Consider the following 22,606-nt stretch of genomic DNA (forward strand, 5'->3'; position numbering starts at 1 on the left):
AGTATCCAATATGACAAGAAAACAAAAACTGATTCGATTCCAACCTCAGAGGTCCTCGCACCGAGTTTTTGAAGACCCTTCCCTATTTCCCTTCAATTTTTGAAGCTGGAAATCTATCTGTAAAACCCCTAGAAAGAAACATAATTGTAGGTTTACATTGTACCAGTGGATTTCAATTGTCAATTCCATTGGCCATTTGTCATGGTACAATTATAAAAGGTAACAGCAAATCCCAGCTGATTTGATTCCAACGTAATACTAGTGTCAATATGAATTTGACAAATTATGTTTTGAAAAATCACCCAACAGGAAAATTGGGAACGCATACAATTTGAAATTGTTCTTTATTAAATATACTCCCGTATTCAATTTACTCAATCTGCCTGCTGGGAAATTTTGAGGAAGCAAATCTTTCTTCATCGAATAACTCGCAATTCCCTGCATTTTCATATGTGTTACACATATAAGTGGCAATGGCTGAATTATGGGAAAGATGTGGAAGCGATAGAAATATAAATTTGATAGATTTTCATTCGTGTTTTTCAAATTTTATTTTGAGGATTCGAAAATATTTTATTTTCAAAATAAATATAATTTGTTTGTTTGTTTACATTTTTCTGTCAAATGGCATTGACACTAGTATAACATACAACAACAAATTTCCATGTCGTTGATGTATCGATTGTTGTACAACAACACTTGCTGTTACCTTCTATTATTATACCATGGCCATTTGTCAAATAAATCCTCATAAAGTAGGTTAACCCCGCAAAATGATCTAATATAAATGACGTTTAAGATAGCACTAGTTTTAAGAGTTTATTTTCATATCTCTGTCCGGTCTCTTTATTTTTGTAGGCCTTTCGTCTAAACACGTTTTCCCTTCCCCATTGAAATATCTTTTCTCTCTTTTTCTCTTCTGTTCCCCCTTCACCTCACTCAATAAAATTTGCCGATTATAAAAAGTGTCAGAAATTATAATTACCCTCTCGATTACATCAGCTTTTACTGTAAATCACTATTTTAAAAGTTTTACCATGAACTATAAACAGAACTAAGCTGTTATGGTATACTGTGAAACCCCCTATATAACACCCACAATAAAAGCCACTGCCAATGGCAAATAACGCCGTTCCCTCAAAGAAAACAACAGCGGCACAACACTTTCACATATCGTCAACAGCTGATTCAATCACATTGACCGGCTGAGGCAAAACGTCAAAATTAAAAGGAATTATCCAACCGATTTCTTTCGAAACGAATTTTTTGTATTAAAATAATAACAGAATCGAGTCTCTATGATTTCGACAACACTCGCTTTGAGGCATCATTCGGCCAAAGTTAACAAATTATGCTGTCAATTGGAGAGACCGAAATGTTTGAAGAATTTAACAACGACAACAGCTACAGCAGTGGTACGACACAGTTCCAACGATTCGAGAAGGAGTAAGCAGTCGAAAAGGTCACTCGTAGAGAATAATAAAAATGCTCTGCACCCAGCACAACCAATTATGGTGGTACGTTCCTTTAGCAGCGCTAAGGATGCCGCCCCCGCCAAGGGCAACGAAAAACGACCACCAACATCGACTGATTTGGATCATGCCTACGGAGTGTTGAGAGAAACATTACCAAAGCTATTCATACAGCCTCTAGACTATTCCATTTATGATCCCCATTTGGAATTTCAAAACAACATAACGGGTAAACATACCGTCGGCCTCTATCACTATGTCAAACAGATAGCTCTGTTGCGTACAGTGGGTCATCTGAAGTATGCCTATGTTAAGTTTGAAGTATTAAAGATTACCAAACACCCGGAGGATTTCACCATTAAGATACGCTGGCGAGTACGTGGTATTTCCGGCCTAAAGGTTATGTTGAACTTCTGGAAATATAAGCTGTGGGATATTAAGGGCATATTCGAAAATCAGGAGGCCTGGTATGATGGTTTCTCCATTCTGTATTTGGGAGACAATGGCCTGATCTATAAACACATTGTAGACAAAGTTATGCCTGACCAGAATACAGAGTTGGATGAAAGACCCAGCAATGTTGTGGAACCCAGTGGTATGGCGGTATCATCGAAAATTGGTTATTCAGCAAATGCTAAGGTGGCAGCAACCGCTGCGGCCTTGTCATCGGTTAAAGCGAAAAAGAAGTAAAATACTACCTACAGTAGTAGGAGCAGAAGCAGCAGCATCAGTTGTGTGTAAATTTTGTTATGTTGTTCTATTTCTCACTGCTATTATTATATAGTGTTTAATATATATAAGTATGCTCTTCAAGTATATATACTAGATGTGAACAAAATGCGTGCATTCTTTATTTAATTCTTTTTTTTCAAATTAAATTATTTAAAAGAAAAAAACTGAACAAAAATAAATTGAAGTGTTTTGTGAAATGTGGGTGGGTTTGGGATTCGGAACAGGGCCAACTAAGTAAAACGATTTCATGATTTTCTATATAAATACCTTTGGTCTATATAAACCCCTTTGGTCTCTATACAGACCAGTTGGTCTATATAAAGTCCTTTGGTCTCTATACAGACCAGTTGGTCTATATAAAAACCTTTGGCCTCTATACAGACCAATTTGTCTATATACAGATCAATTGGTCTACATAAAGACCTTTGGTCTCTATACCGCCCAATTTGCCTTTATAAAGACCTTTGGTCTCTATACCGGCCAATTGGCCTTTATAAACCCCTTTGGTTTCTTTATAAAGACCTATGGTCTCTATACCGGCCAATTGACCTTTATAAAGACCTATGGTCTCTATACAGGCATTTTCTCTTTATAAAGACCTATAGTCTCTATACCGGCCAATTGGCCTTTATAAAGACCCATGGTATCTATACCGGCCAATTGGCCTTTATAAAGATATATGGTATCTATACCGGCCAATTGGCCTTTATAAAGACCATTGGTCTCTATACCGGCCAATTGGCCTTTATAAACCCCTTTGGTCTCTTTATAAAGACCTATGGTCTCTATACCGGCCAATTGGCCTTTATGGTCTCTATACAGGCATTTTCTCCTTTATAAAGACATATGGTCTCTATACCGGCCAATTGGCCTTTATAAAGACCTATGGTCTCTATACCGGCCAATTGGCCTTTATAAAGACCTATGGTCTCTATACCGGCCAATTGGCCTTTATAAAGACCCATGGTATCTATACCGGCCAATTGGCCTTTATAAAGACCTATGGTCTCTATACCGGCCAATTGGCCTTTATAAAGTCCTATGGTATCTATACCTGCCAATTGGTCTTTATATTAGGCCTATGGTCTCTATACTGGCCAATTGGCCTTTATAAAGACCTATGGTCTCTATACCGCCCAATTGGCCTTTATAAAGACCTATGGTCTCTATACCGGCCAATTGTCCTTTATGAAGACCTGTGGTTTCTATACCCCCCAATTGGCCTTTATAAAGACCTGTGGTCTCTATACAGGCCTTTATAAAGACCTGTGGTCTCTATACAGGCCTTTATAAAGACCTGTGGTCTTTGTATCCCCCAATTGGCCTTTATTAACACCTGTGGTCTCTATACCGGCCAAAGACCTTTGGTCTCTATACCGGCCAATTGGTCTATATAATGACCTTTTGAGGAAGGTTGTTATAAAATGTAGCTTTTGTGATTCTTAGTGTTTGTAGATTATCAATAGAGTAGATCTAGGTTTTGGTAATTTTTGTAGAACGCTGCCTCACGTTCTGTGTTGTGAGCTACAAAAACAAAGAACAAAAAACATTATCACTATTTGCAGGTGGTATTTCCCCTCTCCACAAAAAATACATAATTGAATTTTAAAGGGATTTTTTTTCAATTCTGCAATGCTTGGGCTTTTTGAATACGTTTTCAAACAATCAATAAAAAAAAGAAATTCCCCTATGGCTGGACAACAATCTAGATATGCGTGTGTATATATAAAACCATCTTTTGCCCAAAATGTTAAAATCAGTCTCAAGTGTACATCCAAAAAGAGTAGCTTACATACAAAAAATATGAAATTTTTGTGGATTTTCGTTGTCATCGTTGTTTGTTGTGTGCAACTTAACCCTGTCGCATCACATCCTGATGTTGGCGGAGAATTACAAAATTCCTTGGACTTGGAATTAGTTTCGGGAAATAATAATGTCGCAGATACAGCGGCCGGAGGATTGTATCGTCAAAAACGTTTAACCTGCAGCATTGGAAGTTTTGCCTGCTCGGCACACTGCCGTTTGCGAGGACGTAATGGTGGTTATTGCAGCCGCGGCATTTGCAGATGTAAATAAATAAATTTTGTATGGATTAATATTAAAAAAAATAGTTAAAATGTTTGTACTTATAATTTTTAATAAAAAATATATTGGAAGCTTTACTTTAGAAAATAAAATAATTTGTTTTTATTTTAATAAGAAAGTAAAAAAGTCGGTATGTCCGAATAATTTCTAACCTTTAAATAATACTTTTGGAAATATGTTTTTTAAATTGTAGAAGTTTGGACAATTGTTCTAGGACCTTGAAAATACCGAAAGTGTCGAGCAACCTTTGTAAAGATAGGCAGAAACATGAAAATATTTTTAAAGGTCTCGGAATGCCAAATTGCAGCCATTTCGTAATCCACAAAATAGTGGAAATATAAAAGTAAGACCGATATAGCTAAATTTATGGCGATTCGACAAAGTTAAGTTCGGCGTTGCAGAACTTTTTGTGCCCTCCACCATATAGTGAGCATTCGAAATGGGATATTATGACGTATGCATCTGAAACCAGTGAGCGGAGCAGTATAGTCGGACGCGGCCGACCATACGATACCCTACACAACTACCACGGAACTTAAATTTTCTGCGGATGTTTATTCCGAGCCTGGGCAATATTTCGTGATATTTGCACCCTCTTGCCCGATTAGAGGTAAACAGCACCTCTTCCTCACACTGACATATTTTCCGAATATTACGAGTATTCAGTACAGCTATTGACCAGATTCCCTTCACCGTGGGTTGTGTTGTGATGTTCGGCTTTCATTTGTGGTCTAAAGATCGACTCGAAAATAACACAAAAAATTAAGTTTTCGGTCCACTTCATTCCAAAATTATTATCTGATCATCACCGAAAGTTATAGGCGTTGTCCTTGACCATAACTGGAACCTCATGGAACATTTCAAAGCGATCAGCGCTATAGTTCCGCTCTATAGAGTGATAATGGGTTACTACATAATATACGAATACAGAGATACCAGTAAATATTTAGGTGTAACTCCCACATCCGAGCACGTACATCAAGTCTTGATTTAGATTAGACGAGTTTACTTGCGGCAATTCTTGTCGTTCTCTTTTGAACTTGCTTCATGCGTTTATACAAGGCAATTCGGTTTCCAAAATATTTTTCTATTTGTTTTTTTTTTCACATTTAAATCTATATAAAATGTCAACAAATACAAAATACACAAAACGAATTGCCAGAAAATTGTCGGTACGAGCAATTTTTTTTTCATTTCTATTCCCCTTGCCCCTCTCTCCTAGTCTTGATTTAGATTAGGCGAGTTTACTTGCGGCAAGTCTTTGTTTGTAGGAGAGAGGGGCAAGGGGTATAGAAATGAAAAAAAATTGCTCGTACCGACAATTTTCTGGCAATTCGTTTTGTGTTTTTCGTATTTGTTGACATTTTATATATATTTAAATGTGAAAAAACAACAAATAAAAAAATATTTTGGAAACCGAATTGCCTTGTATAGACGCATGGAGCAAGTTCAAAAGATAACGATAAAAATTGCCGCAAGTAAACTCGCCTAATATAAATCAAGACCTACAAACAAAGACTTGCCGCAAGTAAACTCGCCTAATCTAAATCAAGACCAATATAATTGGTATTAATTTAAAGGTCAACCACTCCTCTTGGATATAATATCAACTTCTCGGTTCTATGTCCTTCAGGGGTAAATAAATACGCTATAGAATACAAATTTTGTAATTTTTCACACAAAAGTCAGGGTCCATTTGACCCGCTAAATATTGACCGATCTTTATGAAAACAGGCATGCTTATTCTTTGCCCCGATCCCCTTCTCCATGTAAAATTTCACGATGTTCGGGCCATTATTGCGGCCTCTGTAGCGACCAGAAAAACCGACAAAAATTTAGTATTTGGTCCATTTCATCCCCTAAATATTAACCTATCTTTCCCAAAAACAATAGGGGTCTTCATTGGCCAGAACCCATCCTACATGCAAAATTTCGTGAAGATTGGTCCATAACTGTGGCCTGTATCGTGTTTACAAATTATAATGGACAGACGGGAAAATAACAACAACCTATTAAAATATATTATGTTTTTTTCAAAGTATTATTTAGAAATATGGCTTATCAAGGATTGTTTTTAAACATAAAATTATAAAATCCTCCAAATCTTAGTTTTGCCAAATTTTATTGCACGGCAGTTCTATTTGCAAATGTTTTGAGCAGCACTGTATATCATGGTATGGTATGCCATGTTATATATTTAACGCGAGTGAAAATGCTGGAAATTACGAATTATTCTATGAAGAAAGATTTACTGTTTCATACAACAAATTAATTAAATTGAGTACGGGAGGACATTTAATAAAGAACCCCATTTTCCAGTTGATTCATTCATAAAAAAATAATTTGTTATATTCATATTGACACAAGTATTACGGTGGAATTGATTCAGCTGATATGTTTTATCTAATTATTTTTTATATAAATTATATATGAATACTAAATGTAAATTATTATTAAAAAAATTCTATATTGAATATAATTTTTTTTTAATTTTTATGCTGCAGAAGAATATAAATTTAATCCAACAGTCATTTCATTAATGCCACTTTGCTTCATTTATTAATTTTTTACCAATAGACAATATGGCAACACCCCATTTTCGTAAACATCTGTTTTGCGTGTGTCATTCCGATTCGAACATTCAAGTGACGTGTACTTTGACAGCTGGCATAAATTCCAAGTTTATTTTATTTTCTTTTTCAATCAAAAAGATGTTTTCATTCCAATAAAAAAATAAATATTTAAATAAATTACTAACAAAATTGCCAATAATCTAAGAAGCTAAGAACTGAAGAGCAAAGAAGAAAACAAAGGCTGCACAATATGCTGACATTAAGAGATCGTCAAATAAGTATGTAGTCAAGGCAAGGTGGATATTGGAGTAATGGAATAATATAGACAGACAGTCGAGTCATCAGAAAATTGCTTATTACAAAAATGAGAGGAAAATAATGCGGTACAGGGTCCTAGATTGCTACATAGTTGATGTGATAGATCGTTGGATTAAATTTCGGAACGAAAGTTGACGAAAGATGCAACATAATATATTGAAATGTGAACAAGTCAGCTTAAGATCCGGCCGCCGATCATTTTGAATTATGTGGCCCATAGTCCCAGACCAGTTCACAAACATTTCCTGTGGAAATGTATTAATATTCCCGAACGAAACCCTAAGTTCTATTTGTTGCAATATGGACTTCAAAAGGGCCCACAATGATACCATTCCTCGGTGTTAAAATTAATAAGAAGACACAAAACGATATTGGAAAAGGTGAACAAGAGCCGGTCGTCGATCATTTTGAATATTTCATTCGCCCCTAATTCTCAATAAAACTCCGATAGAAGTCCGAGGTATCATTAAATGACATTCTTGCAATTTATTTTCAAGAAATCCGACAACATTCTTATTTGTTCTACCCAAGACTTCATATTGATACACTTCCCGATACACTTGAGTGTCTTAAGTGCCCTGATAAACATTGAGGATGAAGGGTAGTCTGCCAATGATTTACAATTTTTAACTGCGGACTGTGAATACCGACTACGCGATATTAAGTAGAAAAGATATTGTGGATGTCCAGCCTGTGGCTAGAGAAAGAAATCTTTCTTCTGTGGGAAGATACCAATCTGGGCTTTAGAATGATACCCAGACTTTTGGTGGCCAATTTCTCATGAAGTTTGGCTTGCACAAAAAAAGTTATATATATTTTTAATAATGAAATTTTGTGCTACTTGTACTAGAAATTATGTCTTCCATATCCTTCTTTTAAAATTGTCATCAAAAATAACACAGATTTGATAAAAATATTTACTTTCTGCTCCATTCCAGATGCTATTAAGCAAATGCTTAATTTAAATGCCCAACAGCCTAAAGTTTTGGCTGCCGAACCGGTATGGAAAATCCTCATATACGATCGTGTTGGTCAAGATATTATTTCACCCATTATTTCAATTAAAGAGCTAAGAGAATTGGGTGTTACGCTGCATGTGTAAGTAATTCGCAACAAAATACTGCATTTCCAAAATAAACCCTCTCCCCCTCTCCAAATTTCAGACAATTACATTCTGATCGAGACTCAATACCCGATGTACCGGCCATCTATTTCTGTATGCCGACAGAAGAGAATTTAGATCGTATACAACAAGATTTTCAAAATGGTCTTTACGATATCTATCATTTGAATTTTTTGGCACCAATATCCCGACAGAAAATCGAAGATTTAGCAGCAAGCGCATTACAGGCCGGCTGTGTTGCAAATATACATCGAGTATATGATCAATATGTAAATTTCATCAGTCTCGAAGATGATTTCTTTATATTGAAACATCAAAAATCGGATCAGCTATCATATTATTCCATAAATCGTGCCAATACACGTGATGATGAAATGGAGGCGCTCATGGATTCAATTGTCGATTCTCTCTTTGCCGTTTTTGTAACACTGGGCAATGTACCGATAATACGTTGTCCCCGTAATACTGCAGCTGAAATGGTTGCCCGTAAATTGGAAAAGAAATTGCGTGAAAATCTCTGGGATGCTCGGTCAAATCTTTTCCACATGGATGCCACACAGGCTGGCGGTGGGGTGTTTAGTTTTCAACGACCAGTTTTGCTGTTACTCGATCGTAATATGGATCTTGCAACACCGCTGCATCATACATGGTCATATCAGGCTTTGGTACATGATGTGCTGGAGTTGGGTTTGAATTTGGTATATGTTGAAGATGATCAACCGGCTGGTGGTGAGTAGAGGAGATAAATGATATACTAATTGTGGAATGTATTTGGAATACTAAATGAGGCCAAGAGGTTGTCCTTTTGAGGAACAACTCTAGTTTAGTAAAAACGATCAGATTTTTTTCATTTAAAAGAACAAAAGGTTTTTATAATGAAGGCCAAAAGGTTTTCATAATGAAGGCAATAAGGTCTTCATATAATGAGGACGTCATGCCCTCACAAAAAGAAGTCCTTAAAGTAAACACAAAAAGCATGAGGTCTTCATGTAGGAGACCGTAAGACCTTCATATGGAAGACCATTAGGATACTATAAATCCTTTGTTTTTATGGTGTTTATATAGACGATCATAAGCTCTTCATATAAAAGATCATAAGGACGTCATATGGAGGACCATAACATCTTCATATGGAGGACCATAATGTCTTCATAAGGAGGGCCATTAGGTCTTCTTTAAGTCTTTACATAAAGGCCATGAGTTCTTTATGTAAAATACCATGAAGCCCATATATTTATACTCTTATATAGCTCCCATATATAGTTTCGTTCGATTTTATGTAAATGGTGTACCAAAGTCCCTATGTACCTTATGATTTGGATGAAATTTGGCATGGCGTACTGAAATAAGTCTAGAATGATGTGTGTTAAGTTTCGTGAAAATCGGTACATATTTAGATATAGCTCCCATATATATTTTCGTTCGATTTTATGTAAATGGTGTACCAAAGTCCCTATATACCTTATGATTTGGATGAAATTTGGCATGGCGTACTGAAATAAGTCTAGAATGATGTGTGTTAAGTTTCGTAAAAATCGGTTCAGATTTAGATATAGCTCCCATATATATTTTCTTCCGATTTTATGTAAATGGTGTACCAAAGTTCCTATATACCTTTTGATTTGGACGAAATTTGGCATGGCGTACTGAAATAAGTCTAGAAAGATGTGTGCTAAGTTTCGTAAAAATCGATTCAGATTTAGATATAGCTCCCATGTATATTTTCGTCCGATTTTATGTAAATGGTGTACCAAAATTCCTATATATCTTTCGACTTGCACGAAATTTGGATTAACATACTGAATCGAGTCTAGAATGATGTGTGCTAAGTTTCGTAAAAATTGGTTCCGATTTAGATATAGCTCCCAAATATATATATATATATATATATTTCCGTCCGATTTCAGGTGTACCGATTGACACGAAATTTTGCACAACATATCAAATTGAGACTAGAATGGCGTAATTTTCAAAGGTTTTTCATTAGAATACCAAGAGACCCTTCTTGTTAATACGAAAAGTGCTCGAGATTTTTTTAGTGAAAAAATGGCCATTCAGTTCTAACTGCTCTAGTCATTTATTAATATTTATTTTCGTTTCTTTTTTTTCAGGCACCCGCAAAAAACCCAAACCCTGTGATTTAGATCGCAACGATCGTTTCTGGGCAAATCACAAAGGCAGTCCCTTTCCCACGGTAGCCGAGGCAATACAAGAAGAACTTGAATCCTATCGCAGTTCTGAGGAGGAAATCAAACGTCTGAAAACATCAATGGGTATTGATGGCGAAGCCGAAGTGGCATTCTCAATGGTCAATGATGCCACAGCACGTCTAACCAATGCTGTCAATTCATTGCCACAATTAATGGAGAAGAAACGTCTTATCGATATGCATACGAAAATTGCCACAGCAATTTTGAATTGCATTAAATCACGACGTTTGGATTCATTCTTCGAACTGGAAGAGAAAATAATGTCAAAGCAAACTTTAGATAAACCATTGATGGATCTACTGAAAGATCCGGAATTTGGTACACCTGAAGATAAATTGCGTTTGTTCATTATCTATTATATATGTTCGCAAAATGTTCCTGAGTTTGAGATCGAACGCCTGAAGGAAGTCTTGCAGGAGAATGGTTGTGATTTGTCATCGCTGTCGTATATACAACGCTGGAAGGCGATTATGAATCGTACCCCGAGTTTGAATCAGACGGCTCAATATGAAGGTGGTGGTACAAAAACGGTGTCCATGTTCTCCAAACTGGTGTCACAAGGTTCGTCGTTTGTCATGGAGGGTGTTAAGAATTTGGTCGTGAAAAAACATGTAAGTAAAAGGAAATAATATTGAAACACATACATAAATAATAAATATCCCTTTTAAATAGAATCTTCCTGTAACAAAAATCACCGAACAAGTTATGGAATGCCGTAGCAATTCCGAAACCGATGATTTCCTCTATTTGGATCCGAAACTCTTAAAGGGCGGTGATGTTATGCCCAAAAATCGTGCCCCCTTCCAGGATGCTGTTGTTTTTGTTGTGGGCGGTGGTAATTATATTGAATACCAAAATCTGGTGGATTTTATACGACAAAAACAAACAGCCAATGTTAGCAAACGTATTGTCTACGGCTCATCGACACTAACGAATGCCCAACAATTTTTAAAGGAACTCTCCGCTTTGGGTCGTGAAATTCAGGGTCCAGTTTTAAGTTAGGATCATCATGTCACCGCTATGGATATATTTCATTTTAAATGCTGTTGAACAGTGAGTGTACGAGCCATGTGCCCAATCACAACAATAGGCAATATTTATACGAAATAAAGTTAAAAAAGAAAACAGAAGAAGAAGAAACAATAAAGAAAACTCCCTTTCATGCTTTTAATTTAGACATTTAAATTAAATACGTTCGATGCCCTTTTTCGTTTTTTGAGTTATGTTCTATAACTATACTATATTTAATTGAGAATGGTATATATTATATAATTATATTTTATAATTAACAAAAAATTATAATAAAGAAAAAAAATAAATTAAAAAATAAATAATTTCGAACAGAATTTAAAAACAAAACTTATACCAGCATCAGTATGACCTACGAGACTGTATTTTATTAGAATACTTTTCAACCAATATCTGGCCTATAAGAATGGATTTTTAAACAATAATTCTCTACCACCAAGCCTACATGTCTAAAGACTATTTTTGAACCACTAAGTGGGTGATTAGCTTGGACTTTTTAAGAAAACATTTCCAACCCATATAAGACCTAACTAAGGACTCTAAAGAAATTTCACTTCAAACTTAACAAAACAAATCCCTTTACAATTAAAAAACTTTAGATTTTTATGGACATTCTTTGTACGCACCTTAATTACACCTCGGGTATGGAATTTGAGCAGTTTTGTTTTTTTTTGTATCCCTCATGTTGTTGACAATGCTGTGACACGATGTTTACAACAGCAACTTGAAATAGTCTTAGAATGTCGCTTCAGCAATGTCAGATCTTTAAAATTAAACATCACTGATCATTGTTTAGGTTTGAAAAATTAACTGCTATTTTAAAATTCCATTTTTTCAGCAAGGAATATTTTCAAACCAAAGGGGAATTTCAATAAATATTTGAGTTTCTTATTTATTGTAGGGAATACCATCATTTGAGATGTGCTGTCGTAAACTGTCATGTAATTGACATACATATATATTTTTGGGAACTAATACAAGGCGTGGATTTTTTAAAAAAATTTCTTCAAGAGTCCCAAACAAGAGGACTCATACAAGGCGTGGATTTTTTAAAGAATATTTTTCAAGAGGACTCATACAAGGCGTGCATTTTTTAAAGAATATTTTTCAAGAGGACTCATACAAGGCGTGCATTTTTTAAAGAATATTTTTCAAGAGGACTCATACAAGGCGTGGATTTTTTAAAGAATATTTTTCAAGAGGACTCATACAAGGCGTGGATTTTTTAAAGAATATTTTTCAAGAGGACTCATACAAGGCGTGGATTTTTTAAAGAATATTTTTCAAGAGGACTCATACAAGGCGTGGATTTTTTAAAGAATATTTTTCAAGAGGACTCATACAAGGCGTGCATTTTTTAAAGAATATTTTTCAAGAGGACTCATACAAGGCTTGAATTTTTTAAAGAATATTTTTCAAGAGGACTCATACAAGGCGTGGATTTTTTAAAGAATATTTTTCATGAGGACTCATACAAGGCGTGGATTTTTTAAAGAATATTTTTCAAGCGGACTCATACAAGGCGTGGATTTTTTAAAGAATATTTTTCAAGAGGACTCATACAAGGCGTGGATTTTTTAAAGAATATTTTTCAAGAGGACTCATACAAGGCGTGGATTTTTTAAAGAATATTTTTCAAGAGGACTCATACAAGGCGTGCATTTTTTAAAGAATATTTTTCAAGAGGACTCATACAAGGCGTGCATTTTTTAAAGAATATTTTTCAAGAGGACTCATACAAGGCGTGCATTTTTTAAAGAATATTTTTCAAGAAACCGACTACGATCCTTCCATTTTAGTTTCTCATGTTTGATGGTCCTTCGATCTAACCTAAAATATGTATAATACGTTTTTGACCTTTCTAAATCTCTTATCTGGTAAATGACATAACTGAGAACAAAAATTGCCACCTCTAGTGTTACATGTGTAGCAAAAAAAGGATTAATTTTTTTCATTTACACTTACCAAGCGATTAGCAGTTATTGCTGCTTTATAAGCGTCCATGTCCTCCTCCTTCTCCCGTAAATAGCTAAACAATCAACAGCATAATTGTCAATCAATGTGTCGACTTGATAAACTTGAACTTATAAAAAAATGTGAAGATTTATCTAGTGGTCGGGGCGAGCAGGAAAATAAAAAAAAAAACACCCAAGAGTGGTCGGGATGGCCTAGCGAGAAGAGTGTAGGGACCTGAAGCATGTGGGGACTTGAAGTGTGTTGCTGTTGTTGCAGATATTTAGACTAATTTTTGTTGTTGTTCTCTATGTTTTTGTTATGTTTATCTGTACTAGACACTAAAACAATGTGACTGACACGCAAGTGTGTGAATGTGCGTGACGTGACTAATGCAAGTTGCGTTATGTGTGTGTTGTCGAGTGTGGACATTGCAACACGTAACATGGCAGCCATGACTATGTTCTTGTGCGCTGCTCTTGGAATTACGAACTATTTTCCAAGTAAATCGTTTACCTCGTCATTGAACAACAAAAACCAACAAAGAATGCACCAAAACTTCTCGGGGTCTCTATGGGGTCTTGAATCTTGAATGTCGCAATTATGCCCTATTTTAGCACCTTGTCAATCATTCATTCATTGGTGTCGTCCAGTCATGAAACATTTTGATGGACGATAGCTTGATAGACGAACAAACGGATTGCGGACGACGGACTACGATCGGTCGATCGGTAAGTACATGTGTACGACAACAAATTGTTTTGAAAACGTTTTCGCCTCAACTGTCGTCCTGTCCTGTCTTTGTCTCTGGCCCTGCTTGTTGGTCGTTGGCATAATGAATTGTTGAATTTGATGTACGTCACAAATGTGAGTGACTGACTGTTGGCTGACTGGACTGAAAGCTCGCATAAATACCAGGTGTGTAACTGTCGAATGATTTTAATGCGTGATCAACAGCGGTGTGGTCAAAACTCTAGGCACCCAATAAAGATTGGTTACCAAGAGAATTCTGTTCTTCGTTTTGAATTGAGTAGGAATGGCAAGGTCATAACGTGGCCACACAACATGAGTATTTTTTAAAGAAATAATTTTCAGGGCATAACTTAAGGCCTGGATTTTTTAAAGATTATTTTTTAGGGACCTACACAATGCGTGGATTATTTAAAGATTATTTTTTGGGGGGACCTACACAAGACGTGCATTTTTTAAAGATTATTTTTGAAGGGGACCAACACAAGACGTAGATTTTTTAAAGAATATTTTTCTTGGGCAACCAGATAAGTCGTGGATTTTTTAAAGATTATTTTTCTATTAATATTTATTTCCTCATTTTTTAGATCAAAATAAGAAAATAACTATTTTAAATTTAATTTTTATATTATATATAAAAAAATTATAAGTAAATTATGCAAATTTCAGCACAATATTTTGTATGTTTTGGCCACCCAAACAATCACCGCTACCGCTCGATATGCAAATGAACCCGTGCTTAATGTCACAGCCCTTGGCGGAACCGTCCTTTGTCAGGACACAATTATCGGGATCGTCAGCTTTAAGAACATCAGCACTTTCAATATTTTCCATTTTGATTTTAAAGAACTCCTCAGTCAGCGATGGTAAAATATTGTTAAGATCCACAGACACATCAGATCGAAGCCAAAATTCTGGTATGGGACCTAAAAATAGAGAGTGATCATAAATGTGAATGCCAAATTTTTAAATGGGAGTATATTTAATAAAATATGTTTGATTATTTTAGGCGTAGACTTTTTGAAAATATTTGTCAAGGACCTTCTATAGGCGTAGATTTTATTTAATATTATTGAGGAACCTTCTAAAGGCGTAGATTTTATAGCCTTCACCACACTGTGATACAAAGTATTATGCCTTGTGCATATGTTTGTAACAGGCAAAAGGAAACGAGATAGGCACATGGTTCCTTTTGATAATATGCATAGAATCACTTTCTAAGTCGATTTATGAATGTCCGTCTGTCTGTCCATGTTAAATTGTAAACAAAGTACAGGTCGCATTTATGAACCGAATTGGATGAAATTTGGCATAAGCCACTTATTTGGCCCAAGGACGAACCCTATTGAAATTGGGAAAAATCGGTTCAGATTTAGATATAGCTCCCATATATATTTTCGTTCGATTTAATGTAAATGGTGTACCAAAGTCCTTATATATCTTTCGATTTGCACGAAATTTGGCATAGCGTAATGAATAAGGTCTAGAATTATGTGTGTTGAGTTTCCTGAAAATCGATCTAGATTTAGATTAGCTCCCATATATTTTTTCGTCCGATTTAATGTAAGTCCCTATATATCTTTTGATTTGCACGAAATTTGGCATAGCGTAATAAATTAGGTCTAGAATTATGTGTGTTGAGTATCCTGAAAATCGGTCCAGATTTAAATGTAGCTCCCATATATATTTTCGTCCGATTTAATGTAAATGGTGTACCAATGACCCTATATATCTTTCGATTTGCATGAAATTTAGCACAGCGTACTAAATTAGGTCTAGAATGATGTGTGTTAAATTTCCTGAAAATCGGTTCATATATATTTTCGACCGATTTAATGTAAATGATGTACCAAAGTCCCTATGTATCTATCGATTTTCACGAACTTTGGCACTAGGTACTGAATTAGGTCTAGAATTATGTGTATTGAGTTTCCTGAAAATCGGTCCAGATTTAGATGAAGCTCCCATATATATTTTCGTCCGATCTAATGTAAATGGTGTACCAATGACCCTATATATCTTTCGATTTGCATGAAATTTAGCACAGCGTACTAAATTAGGTCTAGAATGATGTGTGTTAAATTTCCTGAAAATCGGTCCAGATTCAGATATAGCTCCCATATATATTTTCGTCCGATTTAATGTATATGAAATACCAAAGTCCCTATGTACATATCTTTCGATTTGCACAAAATTTGGCATATCGTAATGAATTAAGTATAGAATGATGTGTGCTAAATTTCGTGAAAATCTGTTCCGACTTAGGTATAGCTCCTATATATTGTTTCTTCCGATTTTATGTAAATTATACACAAAAGACCCAACGTTTTTCCGATTGCCATACAATTTTGTACAATGAACTGAAGTTAATATAACCTAGCGTTTTGGAAAATTTTGAAATCGGTTCAGTTTTGGATAAGACTCCTATATTAAATACATGATGCATCAAGAACTCAAAATGTGCACAAAACGTATTGAAATTAGTATAACCTCACCTGTAACAAGTTTCGATGAAAACGGTTTAGATTTTGTATAGCTTTTATATATATTTTCGTGCGATTTCTATTAAATGGTGGACCAAACTACTCATATTTATCCAATCGGACACCCGGATTGATATTTGTTTTGCATTGATTTACATAATTTTGTCCCATTGTAAGAAGAAGAAGTATAGGTTTCAGAATGACATGTTTATGGATCCGTTTTCATATTAATGGTCCTTCAAAAATACGACATAGTCGGCCCCGTCTGACTTTACTTCTTTCCTTACTGGTTTACAAATATTTTTGGGGAACCCATAAGAGACGTAGATTTTTTTAAAAATATTTTTGAGGGACCCATAAGAGGCGTAGATTTTTATACCTTACACAACTATGTTGTCAGGGTATTATAGCTTTATGCAGCCCCAAAAGTGTGTAACGCCGCGAAATATTGATCCTAGACCCACCATTAAGTATACCGATCATCATATCTCGACTATCTGAGCCGATCTAGACATGTGTGTCCGTCCGTCTGTCCATTATAATTTGTAAACATGATACAGGCCACAGTTATAGACCAATCTTCACGAAATTTTGCATGTCCGATGGGTTCTGGAATTCTATAGCGTATAGATTTACCCCTGAAGGACATAGACCCGAGAAGTTGATAGTATATCCAAGAGGAGTCGTTGGCCTTTAAATTGATACCAATTACATTGTCGTATGTACTCTGATGTGGAAGTTACACGAAAATATTTACAGGTGCTTACGTATTCATATATTATTTAGTAACCCATTAACACACAAGAGGACGGAAATATAGCGCCGATCGCTTTGAAATTTTCTATGAGGATCCAGGTATGGTCAAGGACAACGCCTATAATTTTCGTTGATGATCAGATAATAGTGGGTGGCGTAGGGGATGATAGATACCAAGCAACGGCTCTGATTGGCTTTAACATGGCGAAGCCCAGGCTTATCTTGGTCCCTCTTTCATCTCAATTGTGGACACTGACCTCCCCGCGGTGCCACCTGGGGAGCTATTCTCATCACCCGATGAAATAGTGAGCTAACATGTGCCGCGAGTTCACCCATAAGAACTATAAAAAAATGGGTTGAGGCGTCGGGTTAGTTGCCCACCCTCGGAAAACCCAACCTACTATGAAAAAGCAAAGAAAAAGAAAACCAAACCCCCCTAATATTGACGACCCCCGCAAACGTATAAAGGACCACGATCTGCGAATCTGCACTTGGAATGTGCGCACGTTGTACAGAACAGGGGCAGTGTTCGCTTTGGCGGATATACTCAAGAAGTACAAAGCCGATATTATTGCCTTACAGGAAATGCGATGGAAAGGGACAGGCGTAAGTAAATCAGACGATTACGCCCTGTATTATAGCTGCCATGAAACGAGACATGAATTTGGCTGCGGATTTATGGTTAACAGGAGAATAAAATACCTTGTCTCCAGATTCACTCCAGTAGATGAGCGAATTGCTATAATCCGTATAAAAGCGAAGTTCTTTTACATCAGTCTAATTTGCGCCCATGCTCCGACTGAAGAAAAAGATGAACAGACCAAAGACATATTTTACGAGCGCCTAGAAACAGCATATGACCGTTGCCCTGGCCATGACATTAAAATTCTGCTAGGAGATTTTAATGCAAAAATCGGAAGGGAAAATATCTTTGGCCCCACCGTCGGAAAATTCAGCCTTCATGAAGAAACATCCGACAACGGCATGAGGTTGATTGACTTCGCGGCAGCAAAAAACATGGTAGTTAGCAGCACCAGATTCAAGCATCTCGATATACACAAGGCCACCTGGATTTCTCCAGATCAAGTAACGAGAAATCAAATTGATCATGTTGTGATAGACGGAAGGCATTCATCCAGTGTTTTAGACGTCCGATCGATCCGAGGAGCGAATATCGATTCGGACCATTACCTTGTGGCAGCCAAGGTACGCACCCGTCTTAATGTTGCAGCAAAGGTGCGATCTAATACAACACGGAAACTCGACGTCGAAAAGCTGCAAACACAACAGGTAGCCGAGGCCTACTCCGCGCAACTTACCCATCTGCTTGAAGAAAGCACTTCTTGTCCCGATAATAGCATAGAAGCACAATGGCAAAGAATTGCCCACTCCCTACAAACTGCAGCAAAAAGAACAATTGGGTACCAAAAACCACCACCAAGAAACCCATGGTACGATCAGGAGTGTCGTAATGCTACTGATGTGAAAAACGCAGCGTATAGGGCAACCCTGCAGACAGTAGCAACACGTAACGTGATGGAGAATTATCGGGAGAAAAGGAGAGAGGAGAAACGTGTTTTCAGAAAAAAGAAGAAAGAACAAGAAAAACGTGAGCGTGAGCAAATCGAGATGTACAGGAGTCAAAATGAAGTCCGGAAATTTTACCAACGAGTAAAACACCAAACCGAAGGCTTTGGTGCAGGCACATCCTCCTGTAGAGATGAAGAAGGAAACCTGGTGACAGATACAGACACCGTGTTGAGGATCTGGAAGGAGCACTTCGAAAAGCTACTAGTATCAAATAGTGGCGATGAAGAAGATACCCCAGAACCAATAAGAGATGATGGTATAGAGTGTATACCACCTAGCCAAGATGAGGTCATAAAAGCAATTAATCGGCTCAAGAACAACAAAGCAGCAGGAGCCGATGGGTTACCAGCCGAACTATTCAAGACTGGTGGCCAGATGCTGGTCAGGAGCATGCACCAGCTGATTAACACAATTTGGCTAGATGAATGCATGCCCAATGATTGGAACCTCAGCATCCTGTGTCCCGTGCACAAAAAAGGAGACAAGACGATATGTGCCAACTATAGAGGAATAAGTCTCCTTCCCATCGCATATAAAGTGCTATCCAGTGTGCTGTGTGAACGATTGAAGCCAATGGTCAATGACATCATCGGACCATACCAATGCGGCTTCAGACCTGGCAAATCCACCATTGACCAGATTTTCACTCTGCGCCAAATCCTGGAAAAGACCCACGAAAAACACATCGACACATACCACCTATTTGTCGACTATAAAGCCGCATTCGACAGCCCTATCCGTTCAGAGGTGTTTAAAGCCATGTCTGCGTTCGGCATTCCTGCAAAATTAATACGGCTATGCAGGATAACTTTAAGTGGCACAAGGTCAGCCGTTAAAGTAGGAAAGGACCTATCGGAGCCCTTTAATACCGAACGAGGATTCAGACAAGGTGACAGTTTGTCGTGTGATCTTTTTAACATCCTACTGGAAAAGGTCATACGAGACGCAAAGGTGAACAGAAATGGCACTCTGTACACCAAACAACATCAGTTACTCGCCTACGCCGATGACATCGATATAATGGGTCGAACATTGCGAGCGGTAACAGCCACCTTTGAACAAATTGAAAAGGAGTCTGCCAAAGTGGGTCTGGCAGTAAACGGCGAGAAGACCAAGCTGATGGTATCAACGCGCAAGACGTCCAGTAGACTCGGACCAACTGTGGAACTTGAGAACTACAGCTTCGAGGTAGTTAAAGACTTTATATACCTTGGTACCGCCATAAATAAAACGAATAATATCAGTTTTGAAATTCGGAGAAGGATTGTGATGGCCAACAGATGCTACTATGGTCTAAGTAAGCAGTTTAGAAACAAGGCCACCTCTCGCCAGACCAAACTCACACTTTACAGGACGCTGATACTACCCGTGCTATTATATGGATCAGAAGCATGGGTACTTGCGCAAGCAGATGAGGCAGCGCTTGGGGTGTTTGAGAGAAAAATTCTCCGAAAGATCTACGGGCCGATCTGCGTCGACGGTGAATATCGGCGTCGAATGAACCATGAGCTCTACAATTTATACGCGGACATCGACATAGTCAGTCGTATTGAGCTGCAGCTACTACGGTGGCTAGGCCATGTTGTGCGGATGAATGAAGATGCCCCAGCTCAAAAGGCATATAAAAATGATCCTACTGATGGTTCCCGTAGAAGGGGAAGGCCACGAATCAGATGGAAAGACCAAGTAGAAAACAACATCTTGGAACGTGGTCTTCCAAATTGGTGGATTTGCGCACAAGACCGACGCGCTTGGAAATCTTTTTTAAGCTCGGCTTATGGAACAACCGTTCTGTAACAAGCCAGCTAAGTAAGTAAGTAAGATCAGATAATAGTCTTGGGATGAAGTGGACCGAAAACTTTTTTTTGTATTTTTCGAGTCGATTTATAGGCCACAACACAACCCACAGTGAAGGAAATCTGGACAAGTAATTAGAAGGGCTGTACTGAATATTACTAATAATAATATTTGTTGACCTCTAGTCGGTCCAGAGGGTGCAAATATCGCGAAGTATTGCCCATGCTCAGAATGTAGTACCACATAAAGTTATATTTTCGTGGAAGTTGTGTAGGGTACCATATGGTCGGCCGTCCGACTATACTGCTCCGCTCACTGGTTTAAAAATATTTTTGAGGAATTTTTCGAAGGACCATTAATAGTTTTTCAACTTACCAAAAGCCTGTTTCAGATATTCATTCAATAGGACATCGTCATTAAATTGTTTCAGGGTTAATAAGTTTAGATTTTTGGATTTGCATTCGGCAAAGGATTGCTGCCAGGTGAACTACAAAAAAAAAACACACACACACACACACAAAACAAAATATTAAAAAAAATATATTTCATGTTTAAATATCAATTTTTTATGGGTTTTTTATATTTTTTATTTACCTTTTGTTCGGTTTCAATAAAATAAGTTGCATTATCGGTCTTAAACCATTTTGTCAATGGTGCACTTTCACTGCGATTTTGTAGACCCAAAAAGGCTGCCAGTAAAATTACCCAAACGCCTCGCATGATGTATTTGTGACAACTGAATTTTAAATACAAATTGAATGGACATTTTGTATATAAATATGTTTTTATAAGCAATGGGGGTAAGTATATTTTTTCGTTATCATAAAAATGTGGGGTTTTTTTTATTAAATGGAAGGAAGTCTGATGAAAGAGTGTTGTATTCAAGTACATTCACACTGACATATGTATACACATATGCCAGTGTGAATATAATATACAACGTATGTGCATACCAATGTCCAAACATTATATTTTACTAAAGAGTTATTTGATGGTAGGACTGGAACGATTCCCAAACTTAAAGAAAATGGGGATTTTATTATAAAATGTGTTTTGAATCTGTATGATGTAGTTGTTTGAGTGCAAAAAATCCGTCACAGCCTCAAAAATATACACTGTGATAAACAAAAATTCCGAACTGAAAAATATTCTTTTAAAAATCCCCCCTTGTAATGGTCCCTAAAAATATTCTTTAAAAAATCCATGGCTTATGTTATGCTCTAAAAATATTCTTTAAAAAATCTACTCCTTTTCTGGTTGCCAAAAAATATTTTGGGAAAAAACACTTTGGTTTGTTCTTGAAAAAAAGCTACTTAAATATCAGTTCGTGGTGTTTTTTTATATTATTTTTGATAATTAGTTTGTGGTTAGTGGTGACTGGAATAGATAAGGATTAATATAAAAGCTCGGGTATACCTTTTTTATATACTCCAAACAATAATAAAATCTACAATGAAGATCACAATTATTTTTGCTTTGGTAATTTTTGCTGTGGCCTCCGGTATAGCCGTTGAAAAATGGCATACCAGCGAAGATGGCAGCCGATTTTATATTGAAACGGAAAACAAGGTGAGTAAAATATAGGGAATTAAAAAAAAATATTTCGAATATTTTAAATATTCCCCCCTTAGTATAATTGGTATGCAGCCTGGAATGAATGTGCCCGCAAAAATATGTCACTTATTGCCATTGACACCCACTACAAACATTTGCAGATCGATACACTGATTAAAAA

The 22,606-nt window shown here is 36.7% G+C and overlaps 3 protein-coding genes across 3 annotated transcripts; 2 read left to right on the top strand and 1 right to left on the bottom strand.

Moving 5' to 3' along the window:
• Nucleotides 1-1,298: 1,298 nt before the first annotated feature.
• Nucleotides 1,299-2,162, top strand: LOC133324276 (uncharacterized protein C6orf136 homolog). Its single transcript, XM_061533123.1, has one exon. It carries the CDS (start codon nucleotides 1,299-1,301, stop codon nucleotides 2,160-2,162), a length of 864 nt encoding a protein of 287 aa, XP_061389107.1.
• Nucleotides 2,163-7,104: 4,942 nt separating this feature from the next.
• Nucleotides 7,105-11,569, top strand: LOC133324275 (protein sly1 homolog). Its single transcript, XM_061533122.1, has 5 exons — nucleotides 7,105-7,140; nucleotides 8,119-8,278; nucleotides 8,344-9,032; nucleotides 10,415-11,124; nucleotides 11,186-11,569. The coding sequence occupies exons 1-5, from the start codon at nucleotides 7,113-7,115 to the stop codon at nucleotides 11,513-11,515; spliced, it is 1,917 nt and encodes a 638-aa protein (XP_061389106.1). The 5' UTR covers nucleotides 7,105-7,112; the 3' UTR covers nucleotides 11,516-11,569.
• A 3,342-nt stretch (nucleotides 11,570-14,911) lies between these two features.
• Nucleotides 14,912-21,591, bottom strand: LOC133324277 (uncharacterized; the record flags this gene model as incomplete). Its single annotated transcript, XM_061533124.1, has 3 exons — nucleotides 21,466-21,591; nucleotides 21,247-21,358; nucleotides 14,912-15,171 (listed from the first exon to the last, which is right to left on the bottom strand). Coding segments are annotated over exons 1-3 (498 nt in total), but the record flags the coding sequence as incomplete, so codon positions are not given.
• Nucleotides 21,592-22,606: the final 1,015 nt, after the last annotated feature.

This window comes from Musca vetustissima, unplaced genomic scaffold (genome assembly GCF_032173495.1).
Source record: "Musca vetustissima isolate MV318-11 ecotype Yass unplaced genomic scaffold, APGP_CSIRO_Mvet_v1 utg20588, whole genome shotgun sequence".
Lineage (NCBI taxonomy): Eukaryota > Metazoa > Arthropoda > Insecta > Diptera > Muscidae > Musca > Musca vetustissima.

Excerpts from the sequence above, each read along its gene's own strand:
- LOC133324276 (XM_061533123.1), top strand. The coding sequence starts at position 1,299 with ATGATTTCGACAACACTCGCTTTGAGGCATCATTCGGCCAAAGTTAAC.
- LOC133324275 (XM_061533122.1), top strand. The coding sequence starts at position 7,113 with ATGCTGACATTAAGAGATCGTCAAATAA. Across the intron at positions 8,279-8,343 it reads TTGGGTGTTACGCTGCATGT|ACAATTACATTCTGATCGAG; the intron begins GTAAGTAATTCG and ends TCCAAATTTCAG. Across the intron at positions 9,033-10,414 it reads AGATGATCAACCGGCTGGTG|GCACCCGCAAAAAACCCAAA; the intron begins GTGAGTAGAGGA and ends CTTTTTTTTCAG.